Genomic DNA, 18,622 nt, shown 5'->3' with positions numbered 1-18,622 from the left:
CTCCAGATGCACAGATACCTTTATTTGGCTGACCGAGTGCAACTCCTGAATTTTGTTTACTTGCTGATACCGAATGAGAACAGCAGAACTTGTCTTCACTCTGGCAATGACATTATTAAACAGAAAACAGCAGAGTGGGGATGTGGAGGACAACACGGACTGTTACTGTACATTGTAGGGTGTTTTTAAGTCCAATATTAATTACAGACTACCATGAGCACAACGTAGGATCCAAAGTATTAGCAAATACGATATGCTCCGTATTGTCGTCCACTTTTTGTCTTAAAGACAAACACATACACACACAGCATGGCACTCAAGTTTATGCAATCTGTGGGCTTCACTGATACCAGTAGTAAAGGTCTAACGTCACACAGGTCTTTCAGAATCCAGACAAAAGACAAGTTTTACAAGTCAGATTTGATACTGAAATTCCCCAAATGAAACAACCTTAGAGCTGCTTACACAATTAGGTAACTGCATAGTGTGATTTCTTCTGAATGACCCAAGGCAAAATAACTCAGTATATCAGAGCAACACTAAGCATACCCATGTGTGTTACATTTGAGGGCTGTCCAGTATATGTTGTTGACAAGAGCAGCCTGTAATACTCATGTTGAGCAGAATGACTTCAAATTAAGAGCATGGATGAATGTGTTCCGTTTTAAATGACTTTTGTGAAATAGTAACACCATCAGTGTTGCTGCATCGCTGCATGCTGCTGTAATCGAAACTTTACCCTGACTTAGGATGTTGTGGAGGACAACAAAGTTTCATCCTTGAAATGGAGAAATATATATTTCTTAAGGACAATTCTCTCTTTTCTTAGTGAGCATCTTGGTTGTCTTTTAGTATTGGGTGATACTGTCATGATATCTATAACCTAATACTTCAATAATCATATAAACATGTTTGTGGGATGACGATTGGTGCTTTCAGAAGATATAAAACTTCAGAGGAATTAATAATAATGAGGATATGATGACCAATAAGTTAGACATATTAATTTTACTGAGCTTAAAAGTCAACTTACAGAAAAAGCAACTCCTGTATGTTTTGACGTGAAAAATGTTATGTTAACTGCTCCTAATAATTGCTACCACAGCTTTAATTGGGGATAGATTATAGGCCTGTTTTTTGGCAGTTTGCAGATTATCTGTATCAGCGTTTTATCTGCCTGATAACTGATAAAGTTAATTGATTAAAAAAGTGTGCTACTTTGGCTGCGCTACAGCTCTGTGTCTGTCCCTCTGCTACGGTTTCACTCACCACTGAGTCTGACGTAATGCCCCGCCCACAACACTATCTGACTATCTTTTACTGGGTATTATGATGAAAATTGTAATTTATTAAATAATTGCTTAAAGCATTTAAACAAAGTTTTGTGTTGGAGTTTGTAACATTCCAAAATCTTAATTTTGACATTTTCACTGTAGATGCATATCGGTTTCAAATATCGGTTATCGGTCATTAACTAATAACAATCGGTATCGGCCCTGAAAAACCAGTATCGGTCGCTCCCTACCGTCTTTTTTATTTATTTTTTGGGGGCTTTTCAGCCTTTAATTGACAGGACAGCTAGGTGACAAAGGGGAGGGAGAGGGGGAAGACATGCAGGAAATCGTCACAGGTCGGATACGAACCCTGGACCTCTGCGTCGTGGCATAAACCTCTAAGTAGATGTGCGCCTGCTCTACCCACTGAGCCAACCCGGCCAGCGCTCCCTACTTTCAATGTTAAAAAGTTGTCAGTGGGACAGATATGTCACAGGCTTGTGATTGGTTCTAGCAAATCAAAACAAAATAACCTCCCTTCACAAAACAGAAAATAAACATTATGTTAGGGCTGCTCAATTATGGAAAAAAATATAATCACGATTATTTCGGGCAATATTGAAATCACGATAATTGAACACGATTACTTGTTGACTTCTGGAAAGATGTTGCAATTATTGAACTTAAAAAACAGTGGAAAAAGTTAAATAAATCAACAGTAAAAAAAACAAACAAAAAACACATACAACTGTGAAATTTACCTAAATTCTTTTCCTATTTAAACTTTATTTTTTCATTCAGAACACAAGAGAAAATAAGAGTTTACTTGCAAAACGTAATGAGCTAAATAATTGTTTTTCTCGATTATTCTGTTTTTGTGATCATTGGGAGCCAAAATCATAATCATGATTAAATTTCGATTAATTGCACAGCCCTACATTATGTGAATCTGAATAACCTTTCAGTCTGATTATCAGGGTAAAAAACGGCATCACAACTCTAATAATACCACCAAATACAACCAATTTTATAAAGCCAAAATCCCGTCAGACATTTGGTGCTGGTTTGTGACACATGACGGTATATTTATATACATTACTCTGGTTTAGCTGTTATATAAGCAAGAGAAGATCAGTCAAACTAACATGGAGACTAAACTAAAACGGAGTCTGAAAAATGATGACCTGTGATAAGATAAGATAAAGGAAATACACATTTTGAACTGATAATACTGCTGCAGTGTTTTGGAATAAACTCTTCAGGAAGAAACATTTCAGACAACTGCTTTCACAAAAGGATTTGTCAATTAATATATTAGTAGACTGACAGAAAATAAAATGTTTTTTGATAAACAACTGAATTAACTGTCAAGCATTCCCTTGTTTCAGGGTCTTAAATGTGAACGTCATCTGGTTTTCTTTGTTTTGTTTTTTTATGATAATAAACGGAATATCTTCAGGTTTTACACTGCTGGTTGGACAAAACAAGATCTGAGGATGTCACCTTGGGCTCCGGGAAAATTTGATGGGCATTTTTCACCATTTTATTACATTTTGTAAACCAAATAATAATCAGCAGATAATGAAAATAATCGTTACCTGCAGCCCTATTATACAATATATATTTTTCTCACAATAAATAGAGATGCTCTAAGACAACAGATGGCCTTGGTTCTTAGGTTTCTTGCAACTTTTTTAATGTATTAGTTCTGACACTGCAAAAAGTCAGGGGAACTAGTGATCGGACGGGCTGTACTCGATATTTAGGGGGGAAAAAAAGGGTTCTGGGATTGCCTCCACATGACTCTCACAGACCATTCCCAAATTCGTCAAATACCAACTCTTTGTCACAGCCCTCGGCATCTGACACCAACGCACAAGGCACTCATATGCACTAACAAGACCGGACCGGCTATCAAAAACAAAGAACAGAGAAGCAACGATTGCAACACACACAGAGGGAGTGTGACTTCATTCTCTGCTCAGGACGCTACTACTCCACTAGATCTTTACATAGAGTTGTTTACTGCTACATTTGTTCTGAATATCAAGTACAGACCCTTTAACATTTTAGATTACTAAACAAAATGGCTAAGAATCACCCTCAGTCTGATTATTCCCTTAAAGGAAGGAGATGTTTGAACTTTGTAAGAGTGGTTTTAGAGAGCTTCTCTCGGTTCCTCGTTCCTTTCTTTCACTCAGAGCGACCACAGTACGACAGAGAGAGAAAGAATACATTCCTTACATTGGACCTTCACAACAAAAAAAAACACTGCCCCTCTCTCACCCTCATCCCTCCTATATTACTGTGTCACTCCCCATCATCTCTCCCTGTCCTTATCCTCCTCATCCTCCCAGCACCTGGCGCTGCCAGCCCTGCACCCAGAGGGGAAACCCAGCAAGGTGAACTCCCCCGGGCCCAAAGAGCCCAAACAACCCTGGAGCTTAACGCTTCTGGGGAGTGACAGCCAACTGTGGATTTGTCATTACACCAGAGCGTCTGGGTCTGTGAGGAGCATCTGTTCAACATGACCCAAAAATAAGCACATGATGATGCTCCTAACCTAAAACCCCTTTCTAGGAAACAGATGATTAAGAATAGAAAAATGGCACAATTGTTTCCATTGCATCAACTTGGGATTGAGTTTTCGGAAATTCACAAGATAGGGGGGGGGGGCTTGAAAACATCCAGGGAAAGGACGTCTTGTGTCATGCAAACTTGGGAGTATTTACTCCAAAACATTACAGAAATCTGCCCAAAATATTTAACTTCATATCACATAGTTTTTTTTTTTTTAAAAACTATGAAAGAGTCTATCCCTTCATGTCAATAGAAATGGGAAAAACAAACATTTGTTTACTAGCCAGGCGATCAGTTTCAGTCAATGAAGATCCTTTTATGTGTAGAAATTCATCTGACGTTTTCCTGCTAATAACGTTAAGAGGACACGTTTTTTTCTAGCTACAAGAATGGGGAGATGTTTTATACTTGGATTATTGTTAGTTCTATGTTTAGTTTTGGAGCTGGCTGTATGCATGTGTTGTAAAGGATAAAAGGTAAGTGTTATGGATATTATGACTATGAGGATATAATATTGTCTAGGATTGGAACATTGTAATATTGTTATTCCCAGTATTGATTAATCTACTGATTATTTTCTCAATAGTGAAAAAAAAAGCTCATCACAAGTTCTTCAAATGTCTTGTTTTGTCCAACAGCCCAAACCCAAAGACATTTAGTTAACTGTAATATTAACTGAATGAATATGATATTTAAAACACAATAAAAACAACAAATTCTCCCATTTGAGAAGTTGAAAACAGGGAATATTTTCCATGTTTGCTTGAGAAATAACTCAAATGATCAATCGATTATTTTCTATCCAATGATCTATAACAATATCTATTAGGGGTGCACAATTCAGAAAATGTCACGATTCGATATCGATTTTCATGCTCAAGATTCAATTCAAAAACGATTCTCGGTTAAAAAAAAAAAAGCGATTCACAGTATGTAATTGTAGTTACTTTTCCCATGTGATTGCAGTAGCCATACAATTTTTTTTTTAATAAAAAAATATGAATTGATTTTAGGAATTCTATGAAGCGATTTTGAATCAGTAAAGCTTGAATCGCGATTCGAATGTGAATTGATTTTTTTGCACACCCCTAAAATCTATGCCTTTTAAAAGTCATGCTGTTTGTTGAATCTTTGCCCTGATGTGTCTTCATTAATTGGCATTTTGTTTGACGATTTGCTGACACTAACGTTCCAAATTAACAAACTCATTTTACTGTTCTAGTTGAGTCTATCATTTGTATCTTGTGAATGCACCAGTAGTCCTCCCCAAAACATCACCACATCATCAAGGTATTTGGTCAACAAAATATTTTCACATCTGATCCCACAAGTATCCCCCAATAAATCCTAATTATCATTTTCTCAGGTACATTCTGTAAATAAAACCACCAGAACGGTCTATAGTGGTTCAGTGATGAAGTGCGCTGTATGGGTGTGTGTGATTGACAACAGAGATATAGAAAAAAACATGGAGGGAAACCAATACTTACTCTGCGTTGAAGCCATTAACGTGCAATATTCGCATCTGTTTAACTATCGTGCTTTTCCCAGATTCACCAGCCCCTGAAAGCAAAAAAAGAGGACAGAAAAATGTTTCTTAAGAGTTAGAGTACAAAACCTCTTCAAAAGGGCACAGACTAAAACATACAGAATGGGGATCCATCTAAAACTAGTGGATTATGTTTTAAAGCTTGTCGTTGGATACTGGATCTGTGAAGGTTTAGGCATTTTGGGGTCTTAGTTACTAGTAGTTACTTTTCAGGTTAAGATTTTACACGATAAGCTTATTAAATACAATGCATTGTTAAATATTAAGTAACATTAGTTCCCAACCTATTTAGCTTGTGTCCCCTTACAAAAAACTGTGTAGTTGGGGTCCCTTGTCACGTTTCACATTAGAATTGATTGAATTATTAGCAGTTCCACCAAAAAGACATTTCTCCTCCAAAATGACCATAATCCATTATTTCATAAAGTAGCAAAGACAAGAGAAAAGTCAAAAAAATTAATACAAAAAAAGGAAAACTACCTCGACCAGCCACAACAGCAAAATGCTACTTATGCATTGTCGCATCAGTGCTAACAATCTAAAAGATGTTGTATTTTCTGTAGAATGAGTACTTTTAATACTTTATAGTAACATTTTGCTGATAATACATCTGTTCTTTCACTTAGGTAAGAGATTGTAGGTAGAAGAAGTGGTTTTTTTCTTCATCTTTGAGCAGAAGTGAGATGTCCTTAAGCCCTGATAAATACTTTTAAGAATCAAGAAAATGTCATTCTCCATAATACTGGCATGATAAAATGTGTTACACGGTCACACATGTTTACAGTTAAAAAGAGAAAGCCTAGCGTGTACAGATCTGGGATCAATTTCAGATTAGAATGAAGGGAAGATGGTAATCCTAATAGTAATCCTTGCTCACCGTACTTCAAGGGGCTTGGCAATTTAAAACTTTTTTTCTTAAGTAAAACTTTTATTTAAATGTTCACTTCAAGTAAAGAGTGAAAGAGAGACAATATCAGCACAATGTAACTAAATGTATTTACCGTTGGGTCAAGGTGGAGCTTTCAACTCTAAAAAAATGCTGGATAGTTTAATAAATAATATTGCATTCTATATTGAAGCTTTAGTGCGTACATTTTGATATTAAAGGTCCGATGACATGGTGCTCTTTGGATGCTTTTATATAGACCTTAGTGGTCCCCTAATACTGTATCTGAAGTCTCTTTCCCGAAATTCAGCCTTGGTGCAGAATTACAGCCACTAGAGCCAGTCCCACAATGAGCTTTCCTTAGGATGTGCCATTTCTGAGTCTGTAGCTATTGAGGAGGAGAGAGGGCAGGGCAAGGTGGAAAGTGGGGGTGTGGCCTTGACCAACTGCCACTTTTCTCGTTTGAAAGCCATGATGTCTCTCTCTCATGGGTGGGCCAAATTCTCTGGGCGGGCAAAGCAGAGAAAGGGGAGGTAACCTTGCTTGTTATGACCTCATAACAAGCAAGATTCCAGAACGGCTCATCTGAGCTTTCATTTTCTCAAAGGCAGAGCAGGATACCCAGGGCTCGGTTTACACCTATCACCATTTCAAGCCAATTGGGGACCATAGGCAGGCTGGGGGAACTCATATTAATGTTAAAAAACCTCATAAAGTGAAATTTTCATGCCATGGGACCTTTAATGAACGTCCGTTACATTCAAGCCATTGCCAAATGAAGAAGCTCGAGCGTAGATAATTACCTCTTCTGAAGAGTTCATCATGTTTTGTTTTTTTTATCCTCCTTGTCCTCCTTGGCTATTAGCAACAGCGTGGAGGAGCGGTGGGGGCGCGTGCACGATCACGGAAGGCTTGTATCATTTGGACGCGCTGACAGTGTTGTTGTCATTACTCATGGGGGCGACAAACTACGCGCAAAAGCTTTAATGGTTATATTTTGTGAGTAAAATCTGAATCTGCAACGTAACAGTAACATTTATCTGTCAAGTTAATGATAATAATAATAAATTGAATTTATATAGCGCTTTTCATGGACTCAAAGTCGCTTTAAAAGTAGTAGTACATTGTTTTCCTATGTTATTAGTATACAGGTTTGTTTTTTTGGGGCATTTCTGCCTTTATTCTTTTTTGGGCTTTTCTGCCTTTAATTTGACAGGACAGCTAGGTGAGAAAGGGGAGAGAGATGCAGGAAATCGTCACAGGTCAGATTCGAACCCTGGACCTCTGCGTCGAGGCATAAACCTCTCAGTATATGTGCGCCTGCTCTACCCACTGAGCCAACCGGCCACAGTATGCAGTTTTTTTAACTGCTTTGGGCCCTTCTGGAAGTTATTTTGGGGTACAATGACTTAGAATAGAATCATATTCAATATATTTATGACTAAACATAATAAATCTAAAGCTGTTTGGGGCCCTTTTACCTCGGGCCCCGAGGCAGTTGCCTACCTTGGTTAATGGTAAAGTCTGCTCTTGGTGTTTTTTTCACCGGTGTTTCTGACTGTGCAGCTGCAATTTGGGTATGTGATGCAACTATGTCACGGCAGGTGTATTGCTCAGGACCCAAGAAAGCAGTGTCGAGTTTGTAGTTGTGGATGAGCGGTTCTCAAGAAAGCTGCAAGCAGCAATACCACAGGCCAAGCAATCGTCCTGTTCCAAAACGGGCTTGTTTAAAAATTAATAATAGTTAACGACTGATTAGAACATCCATTGTCCAGTAGCTGGTGTAGACAGGATTATGCAAAGGGGAGTGTGGAGTCTGAAACATAGCATCAAACATTAAGTCTATAGGCCTAAACGACTCAAGGTGAATCCACACTGAACACACAAACACACAATTTGCCTGTGCTGTCCTGTACGTCTGAAAAGACCTCCCAGCCTCTGCATGCTGCCTTCACACAAATGCTGTCCATCTGTCTGTCCACCATCTCTCACATGTTCTGTAATCATGCTCCATGTTAACCCATGAATGCAGCAGCTTTTCAACTGTCCTGTGTCAAGACACTGTAAAACCTGGTGTAGTGACATCATGTCATTGCATCATATATTGATGCTTCACTGGGGGGAAAAAGTAATGGGTACAATCTGAAACAATAGCTATTACATTTGTATTAACAGAAGAAAACACACACACACACACACACACACACACACACACACACAAAACCTACCTAATAGTAGTAGCCGGTGAGTCGCCCGGTATATCTGTTTGTCTTTTTGGAGCTGCTTCTCTATCTTTTTGTTGGCTTCCCTCTGTGCCTTCTCCTCATTTCGTTGGTCTTCAGTCTTACTATTGCCAAGACAGCCCATCTTCCCAAAACCCCAGTAATAGGTTCAGGGGGATGCCGGGTGGGTGGGTAGGTAGGTAGGTGTAGGGAGTGAGGAAGGAGGGAGGGTGTTGATCAGAAGCAAATCAATCAACCCTAAATTCCTAGACTGGCCCAACAGAGGAACACCCGTCTCAAAATGGGTGGCATCTATGCTGCCAGATGAAACAACATGTAAACCCGTTAGTAGACAGTGGGCTCCACCAGGCTTTGGCACAATATTTATGGATGGATGTGGCTATTTACTGGCAATTTATCAACATGAGATCACTCAAAAAAGGAGCGGAGCAACGATGCCGCCCTCTCAGACGCTTGATTCTTGTGTTTTTCGCTGTAAATCCGCAATGAAGTCATCAACATGAATATGAGTGATGTACATGAATGTACATGAATGAACGTCAGTGGTCCTGTTTGTTTAAATGTGTTTTCAATTTGTCTTTTAAAACCCATATAAATATATTCACGCTATTTTTGTTTAATTATCTTAGCAAATGTCTCCTCTGGAGCCCATCTTCGGCAGTTATTTCACACTGCCATTCAATTCATTTCCACTCACAATATCCTATTTTTCTCGACCTCCCCCCCCCCACCCCCCCACCCAGATATATTTTTTGTTATTATCTTTAGATGTTGTTGGCAATCCAACTAATCAAAGCACATCAGAGGGCGGGTGGGGGGGGGAAATAAAAAACAAATATTTCCTTTTAAAATGACGGCATGTGAATCATCAGGCTACAATGGGGCTTCTTTCTCTATCACAACCGTCTTGCAAGTCCGTCACATTATACACGGTTTTCTTTTGGGAGGAGGGTAGAGAGAGGGGAGGGGAAGGGAGGGGGGGAGTTGTTGTCGTTGATGTTAGCAACCTTATCAATAATATCCAGTTTTTAGCCGATGTCAAAATGATTTCCTCTCCCCGTCAACAGATGCTGGAGCTTGCTTTTTCGGAGGGTTTGACCAAACCCCAAAAAAAGGCCCCTTCTCCGTCCTCTTTCTGTAACGTTAATTTGTATTTCTCCTCACATCGTAAAGCTTCTTTTTTTGGCAGTTGGATGTCCTTGAATATACCTCAACATCCAGGTGATATTCGTGGGGGGGAAAAATCCTCCGCTATATTGTCGTTTGGCGCAGGTACATCCCGCTGTCAGGTCTCTCAGCTTTTTGTATTCCCTTTGAATCCGTGTGGTAGATTATGGTTACATGTGCATGATACATGAACGTACCGCGGTGTTTTCAATCACTGGTCCAGCGGCGACACGTTTACGTTTCACCGCCGAGAGGCCGCGTCTGCTCCGGTGAACCGCTCGGGGAAACGAGAATGGTTTTCTTTGCGGTGTTACTCTAAATTATTTTTGCCCCCTTTTTTCTCTGAGGATTGTATATTGAGAGAGATAGCGTTGAGACGGGGTGGGGCAAACGGCTCTCACGGAACCCTGGGAACGAAGGACCGTGGTCATGCTTCGCGTGACGAGAATTTCAACTTCCGGTTGGAACTTTCACAATAATATACATATAATATACTCTGTTGGAATCATAGACTGTATATATTAATATTAACAGTCTATGGTTGGAATACAAAAAAATCCAACTCTCGTGGCCGGGTTGGCTCAGTTGGTGGAGCGGGCGCGCATATGTGGAGGTTTGCTCCTCGGCGCAGCGGCTGCGGGTTCGGCTCCGACCTGCGGCATGTCGTTCCCCCTCTCTTTCCCCATTCATCTCTTCATCTGTCCTGTGGAAATAAAGGCATAAAAAGCCCCCAAAAATAGTCTTAAAGAGTTAGTAAAAAGTAATTTATAATGATAAATATATTATATATTATTTTTCATAATTTTTTTTATTTCATGTAGCCTATCTATTTCACATTCATTATTGAGGAAGGCATCTGAAAATGTCATTCTACATCACTGTAAATAAATTGTATGTGACAATTAAACTTGAATTGATTGATCTGATTAAATACCGATAAGTCACGAAAAGATGGGATTCATTCATGGACTTCCTGACAGCGGTAGAAATACCCTGATCCTTAATTTAAGTTAAAGCAACGGAAGAAAGTAACTAAATACATGTGTACTTTTACTCCACTACTATTAAAACGGCAAATATTGTAGGCTACTTCACAGTTAGTTACTTTTCAAATTATTAAAAACAACGTCCCAATCCTCAAATACATTGTTCAAGATGAAGCCAGTGGTTCCAAACCTTTTTGGCGTTGGGGGGTCAGGGGTCCCTTGTCATGTTTCAGATGTGAGTTATTAGGTCCAACAAAAAGACATTTCCCCTTTAAATATTGCAGACGGTTTCATTTAAATATAAATTATATTCAATTATAATAATTAAAGACTATGAAAAAAGTCTGAATAATACAGATTTGTGTCGCGGAACTTTCTTTTTCTTCTTCCCTCTTTCATTACAGTAACTTGTCTCATCGAGGCAAAAGAAATGTTGTGCTTTTAGATTAAGAAGTTTAGATTGAAGTATTTCCTATTTCCTCCTTGCTGCAGCTTGACGCATCTGGAATGAAGCAGGGTCCGATCACATGATTTCCCGCAGCGTGAAGCAGAGCTACAGAAAGGGAAGAGGCGCCCTCTTTGAAGCAAAATGATTATCAACCCAAAATGTATTCATCAATAACATTTAAAACCAATAAATTATAGAATAGGCCCATTGATAATAAAAGTAAACAGGACTTCTAGACAGAGTAACGGTCAAAGTTATTTAGGCTAATACTTTAAAATAACTATTAGAACATTTAAAAGCAAAATTATTAGGTGTGTTTATTATTTATGTTGGGGTTTGATAACATCTGATCAAATCTTAATTTGGGTTTGAATCCCTTATTGAATCAATATGTCTCCAGCTTTCAACATTTGTAACAAAAGTTAAGAATAACTAAAAACTCAGAGTTGAGATCTGGACTCCAATATCTTTGGCTGGATATCAGAATACTTTATTGATGAGGGAAATAGTGATAAACCTTGACGTCTTAGTCATTTTAGTCGCTATATTTGGGTTGAAATGACTGGAGAGTTTGCAGGAACTATCATTCAAAACAGTCACAGCATTAATTAAATTGACCGATTCAGTTATAGAATATTAGAATAAAATCCATCTTAACCTAATGGTGATCTGAATTGTTGAATGACTCCCTGGATTCTTCCTCTTTAGTTCTCACATGCATGCAAACACTGTGCATGGTATGCCCAAAAGGCAAGGAAAAGAAGCTCAGGGCAAAACACATAAAGGTCATCAATGACCACTAAATGCTACTGTGGCTCTCTAATAAACCCCAACAGACAACTGAAGTAAAAGAAGTAATCACATAGGTCTTAGAAGCAAGTTAAAGGTGCTGTAGGTAGGATTGTGAAGATCCAGGATTTAGCCAAAGAATTTGAACATCGACAACTTCTCAGTCCCTCCCCCCCCCCCCTTTCTGCTGAAGCCCAAACGGTCTCCTAAGCCCCTCCCCCCACAAGGGAGAATGAATGCGTGTGCATGAGCAGTGATTGACACGCAGTTAGACACCCCCCCTGGCCCTGATAGGAGGATCTGAACAGGGAACGGTGGAGTTTTGCAAATCGAACTACAGGTGGTGCCAGAGGAGCCGGATTATTATTTTTTTTTAAATGACCTGCTTCATGTAGTTCTACTGGAACATAGGGTCAGTTTCAGCAAATATGACAGAAAGTTAGTTTTATAAGTCTTACCTACTGCATCTTTAAAGGTAATCATGTCCTGCACCTGCTGTAGTGTTTCTAAAAACTTTGTATACTCACACCAGGAAGTTAGTCTTTTCTTCTAAAGGCCACACTATCTGTTAACTACCCAAACAGTATCACTGATACTGATACCTGTGAACATGCTTCCTATCAAAGAAGTTGGTAGTGGAAAATATACTACCTACAGCAACAAACATTTATTATATGTGGCATTTCTGTCTGTGTGAGTAATAGAGAAGCGGAATCAGAAACAAGTTTATTGCCAAGTAGGCTTTTATATAAAAGGAATTTGCCTTGTTGTTTCACAAGTCCACTTCTGAATTGACTGCACGCCTTCATTCCTCCAGCCTCTTAAAATAATCTGTCTGGCTATCAATAAACTAGTCTGGACCCAGCTTCTTATGTGCTTATCCATCCCGTAGGATTGACCGATCTCCCAGAGCAAAGGGTCCCTGCAGTCCGACAGCCCGTTATACAGTTGTATGCATCCCGGTCCAAAATTCCTGGATCTTATTACAGGACCATAGGACATGAAAGTTGTTGGCCGTCCACTGTTTTACATTTCCAACAATTTGGTGTGTCTTTTAATCCAAGTCTAAATCTGGAGGGAGCCCAATAGAAGCGATGCATTATCTTGAACTTAATTAGACAGATGCCCTCTATTGAAAGGGGCAGAGTCAGCTGTTTTTCCTACGGAGGCTTCGGTCCTTTGACGTATGCAGAGGAACGCTACATGTTTTACCAGTCAGTGTTAGCAAGTGTTCTCTTTAATGCTGTGGTTTGCTGGGGCAGCATGAAAGACATGGACACTAGGTGGCTGGATGAGTTGGTGAAAAAAGACTGACTCAGTTTGGCAGGAGGTTGGACTCACTGGGGACTGTGGTGGAGAGATGCATACGGTGCAAGGTGCAGACCATCCTGGACAATGTCAGCCACCCCCTCTACAACATCCTAGGCCAGAGAAACAACTGCAGCGGACGGCTCATCTGGCTGTATTGCAGGACTGAACGTTGGAGATACTTCATCATCCGTCAGACTTTTTAACACTACAGCCAATAGAGCGGGCTTATGACCTGGGCTTTCTCTCTCTCTCTCTCTCTCTCTCTCTCTCTCTCTCTCTCTCTCTCTCTCTCTCTCTCTCTCTCTCTCTCTCTCTCTCTCTCTCTCTCTCTATGTATTTCTTTGTACTTTTTACTGCCACATTTGATCTCTTTGTACTTTTTCTTTTATTGGCACATTTTATCATTTGTACTTGTACTTTGTATTTGTACTTTACCTTATCTCTTTTTTTATTTTTATGACTTTGCTTTAAAAGTTATGTTAAATGTCTGAGCTACAGGACACTGAAATCTATCTATCTATCTATTTACTACTATTTACCATCCAACTAAACGTTTCACTTAAAAATAACCTTACAATAATATAAGACAAATTTTATATTTGGGTTTTTCTGATGTCAACAGATAAACTGACAACTTTGTAATGGTAACCCTGTGCTTCATACTGTGACATGTCAAACATGTTTCTTTAAAAAAAAGAGCCTATTTCTAAGTACATGAGAACAAAACTTCAGCTTAAAAACAAGGCATAATAATCAACTGTCTAATCATCCTGCTAAGGTTCATTTATATTCTTATTATTTGATCTAAAATATAACAATTTGAGCCCCATGTTAACGCATTATTGTGACAATCAGACATTTGTAATCAGTCCCTTTATTCACATGTTGGATCTAAAAGACTTTAGAGAAAAGGTGGACTGGAGTCTGAATCTTTTAATAAATCCTGACATGACAAAATGCTAAAATTTTCAAATGACAGTGTAAATCAACTTGTCCGTCTTTAAGACAATACCTGCTTCGAATGGTATCTTGTTATGCCTGTGATAGCCCTCTAGATGGTAGCATCTTTCTTACATTATCTTTTTACTTCATTATTATTGCACCAATGCAGACATAGTATGGAAATTGTTACGTTTTGTAACGTCCAGGTCCTTTAAGAAAGGAAAATGGATGGGATGCGTTATCAAAAGTCTGTTATGAAAAGGCAGTGAATTGTCGTATTAAAATCTGTTTCTATATTTTTGTTTAACACTATTCCTTCCTGTCAGACATGGTATAACATGTTTGTATTTGTGTGTATAAGGTATAGTAGTGGGTTTATCTGGCTAGTGTCAGATAACATCCATTTGTTTTAACTACATTAATATCAGGTATATGGCCTAATATTACAGTAATGTAGCCTAAACAAATGGATGTTATCTGACACTAGCCAGAGAAACTCACTGCTTCCATTCATCTTCTCTTCACTTCCTTCCTGTTTTTGCTCGCTGGTACAGCTCACAGATGTGTTTGAGCCACATAAAGCCAATATAATAATGTTGTTTTGTCATTATTGCTCCAACTGTTTTCTTCTGCATCAGTTGATAATTCATTAATGCATGATATACAGTATTAACAAAAGACATAGTACGACGTTTTTTAAAGTTTGCACAGTTTTACACAATTACCAGGTCTTTTCCATTCCTTAGGCCTAACTAGCCTAAAGAGGATAAAAGTATGGCAGACCCCCCCTAAAAATAATCTATTTGTTTAATATTATTCTGCTAAGTTCATAGTTGTCATAGTGTATTAGGAGCCGCTCCAGCCTCTAAAATATGATTGACTGGGGTGACTCCCTGACATCACTGATGACATCATTCCTGGTGCTGTATAAAAGACTGGTTCGAGAACCGAAGCCTATCAGAGACCCTCAGCTGCTCTGTGTACTGTAGCCCGATCATCATGCGTGAAATTGTACATCTGCAAATTGGACAATGTGGCAACCAGATCGGCTCAAAGGTAAAAATATATAAATAAAATACTTCTTCACTGTTAAAGTTATAATATGGGGGATTGAACTCACTGTTAGAAAGACAATTACCTTTTTTGTTACGCTAGCTGAGATAAAATGAGGAAATGTTTTAATGTAAATATTTAAGATTATATTTAATGTACAGTATGTCTAAAATTATATATATTCTTTTTTTTAAACTTTTTTAAATGAAGCTGCATATTTTCACATGCACTGTTCCTTTGCATGGTGCCACAAACAGTTGTGAGTGACACAGGGATGATTGACAGGGTGTACACTGTCAAGCATTTAAGGAAAAGATAAGGGCAAAAGCGAGGCTGGCATGGGTGGGACATTTTTTATCATTGCTAACACAAAGCAAGAGAGAGGAACTACAAGATAATACAGAAAGTAACATACTATAATGCTTGATATTGACCATGGCAGTATGAGAATCAGTAATTAAGTTATTCTGTGAAGTATATTTATTATTTAGTTTTTGCAGCCATACACTGACTGAATAGGTACACACAGATAAAATAATTATACTTATGCCCAACTGCATATAAAATCTCCATATAAGCAACCATATAAACACATAGAGGTGAAAAGTGTAAACCACAGAAAGATAATTGTCTGATATTTGCTGTGCATTAATAATCTGAAAAATTCTTTCATCTCTTAAACAGCTAAACTCTTACAGTTATATCTTATTATTATTGTTATTTTACGTTAATCTGTTGATGTTATTATGTTGATTTCCCACTTTGTCTTTCTAGTTTTGGGAAGTAATCAGTGAAGAACATGGGCTCAATGCAACAGGCATCTATGAGGGAGACAGCAAACTCCAACTGGAGAGGGTCAACGTCTACTTCAATGAGGCACATGGTAAGAAGAGGTTACTGTACTGTTCATTTAACAGCCAACACTAATTCAGTTTATTCCATGAGAATAGTGGTTTACCAATCACTTACCAATTCTTATTTTTAAATAATACTGTTCTTAAACTTTGACACAAAAGTGTGAGGACCTACATAAGTTCAGGATGCACATTTCCCGATATTTAAGTAATTAATTTACATTCTGTTTGCAGGCGGTAAATATGTCCCCAGGGCCCTGCTTGTTGACCTGGAGCCTGGTACGATGGACAGTGTAAGAGGAAGCCGCATCGGGGCTCTTTTTAGGCCTGACAACTTCATCCACGGTGAGACAAATAACAAAACAGTCATACTGGGGAATACTTGCTACAACTGCCTTGCTTTTATGCCTTATTTGAAGTCATATTTTATTAATTTGTGAAAAAGGAAAGACACAACTAAACTATAAACACTCGTGGTAGAGCTGTATTTGATGCTTTGGTGCCTCTGAACTGGTGTAAAATGTTTCATAAATCTCAGAGCAGAGGATAATGTCAACATGTAAAAGAACATATAATGTGTCAAATTGAAAACAAAAACATCACCTAATTTGGACTTGCAAGTATTTAACCAAAGAGAAGAGGAAACATATTAACTGGCAACATACAATTGAGATCGTAATTCAACGCAACATTCCACTTATAAACAAGAGGCACAACTTTTTTTTATATTTTCATTTTTGCAATAGGTATTATATGTCTAATTTTATTGAAAAGTCAGAGGATTTTTATTTATTTTGGTGTAACAGGGAACTCAGGAGCTGGGAATAACTGGGCAAAGGGCCACTACACAGAGGGAGCGGAGCTGGTGGAGCAGGTGATTGACAGAGTGAGGAACGAGAGTGAAAGCTGTGATTGCCTGCAGGGCTTCCAGCTGGTTCACTCACTGGGGGGTGGCACCGGCTCTGGCATGGGAACCCTCATCATCAACAAGATCCGAGAGGAGTACCCTGACCGTATCATGAACACCTTCAGCGTCATGCCCTCCCCTAAAGTCTCTGACACAGTGGTGGAACCCTACAATGCCACCCTGTCAGTCCACCAGCTCCTGGAGAACACAGACGAGACCTTCTGCATAGACAATGAGGCCCTCTATGACATCTGTTTCCGCACGCTAAAACTGACCACGCCGACTTACGGGGACCTCAACCACCTGGTCTGCATGACCATGAGCGGGGTCACGACCTCTCTGAGATTCCCCGGACAGCTCAACGCAGACCTGAGAAAGCTGGCTGTCAACATGGTGCCTTTCCCTCGCCTCCACTTCTTCATGCCAGGCTTTGCCCCCCTCACGCCCCGTGGCAGCCAGCAGTATCGAGCCCTCACGGTGCCTGAGCTCACCCAGCAGATATTTGATGCCCGTAACATGATGACTGCATGCGACCCAAGGAGGGGGCGGTACCTCACGGTTGCTGCCATCTTCCGTGGTCGGATGTCCACCAAACAGGTAGAAGAACAGATGCTTGCAATGCAGCTGAAAAATAGCAATTACTTTGTGGACTGGATCCCACATAACGTCAAGGTTGCCGTGTGTGACATCCCACCCCGAGGCCTCAAAATGTCCTCCACCTTCATCGGCAACAACACAGCCATTCAGGAGATATTCAGGCGTGTGGGCGAGCAGTTCTCCCTAATGTTCAAACGGAAGGCTTTTCTCCACTGGTATACAGGGGAAGGTATGGATGAAATGGAGTTCACTGAGGCAGAGAGCAACCTCAACGACCTGGTGTCAGAGTACCAGCAGTACCAAGATGCCACCGCTGATCTAGATTGGGAAGTGGAGGAGGAAGAAGTGGAGGGACCTGCATTACCAGCTACAGCAATGGTTCAGTCTAAGATGGAAGTTAAACTGGAAACAGTGACTGAAATGAGCAAAGACGCTGTGGATGAGTAGAAGACGTAGGGCATACAGTGTGGTGTGTAGGTTTGACACCTTGTCAGAAAGGATATGGATAATATGTGGGATTGTTAGTCTGAAAATGAAATTTTATTTTTTTGTTTAATTTAGGTATATATGGTTGATTTAGACAGCCTTTACTTGATAAAAGATGCTGTGACATATTTAAACAATAGTGCTTGTTGTCTTTTATATTCTTCAAATGACTTGTATGCTTTGCTTTTGAGAAGTTTTTTCTTTTATATTAAATATTTGAAAATTGTGGACATTGTGCATGTATATATAGATTTTTTTATGTTATGCAAACTTTATATAATCCACAGCCATAAAAATGAAATTGTGATGTTAACACTGTTTGTCCAATATTTTCTTTCAGACCTACAGTAAATGTTGCATTGAGTTTTTTTTGTATAAGTTACGACAGACATTAAAAACAGTAAAACCAAAAATGATTTCTAAGGATTGAGCGTACATTTAATATAACACTAAAACACTACCAAAATACTTTCCCTTTCATTGAGTATTATCATTTGAACTTAAACTGGACTAAAAATAACTAAACTCTGCTCCAGTGATAGGCAGTAGG

The 18,622-nt window shown here is 39.1% G+C and overlaps 2 protein-coding genes across 2 annotated transcripts in view; one reads left to right on the top strand and one right to left on the bottom strand.

The window, feature by feature from the left end:
- The window catches only part of LOC120557748 (guanine nucleotide-binding protein G(s) subunit alpha-like), a 31,411-nt gene extending 22,136 nt beyond the window's left edge, over positions 1 to 9,275 (bottom strand). The window contains exons 1-2 of the mRNA XM_039798337.1: positions 8,518 to 9,275; positions 5,345 to 5,417 (exon numbers count right to left, since the gene is read on the bottom strand). Coding sequence (XP_039654271.1) covers positions 5,345 to 5,417; positions 8,518 to 8,656 — 212 coding nt within the window. The 5' untranslated portion in view covers positions 8,657 to 9,275. The remainder of the gene's footprint in view (positions 1 to 5,344; positions 5,418 to 8,517) is intronic.
- A 5,869-nt stretch (positions 9,276 to 15,144) lies between these two features.
- tubb1 (tubulin, beta 1 class VI) lies at positions 15,145 to 18,385 on the top strand. The gene is made up of 4 exons (XM_039799126.1): positions 15,145 to 15,231; positions 16,003 to 16,111; positions 16,317 to 16,427; positions 16,889 to 18,385. The coding sequence occupies exons 1-4, from the start codon at positions 15,175 to 15,177 to the stop codon at positions 18,031 to 18,033; spliced, it is 1,422 nt and encodes a 473-aa protein (XP_039655060.1). The 5' UTR covers positions 15,145 to 15,174; the 3' UTR covers positions 18,034 to 18,385.
- Positions 18,386 to 18,622: the final 237 nt, after the last annotated feature.

Source organism: Perca fluviatilis, chromosome 4 (genome assembly GCF_010015445.1).
Source record: "Perca fluviatilis chromosome 4, GENO_Pfluv_1.0, whole genome shotgun sequence".
Classification (NCBI taxonomy): domain Eukaryota; kingdom Metazoa; phylum Chordata; class Actinopteri; order Perciformes; family Percidae; genus Perca; species Perca fluviatilis.
The sequence above is the reverse complement of the archived record's forward strand: the minus strand, read 5'-3'. Positions and strand labels throughout refer to the sequence as shown.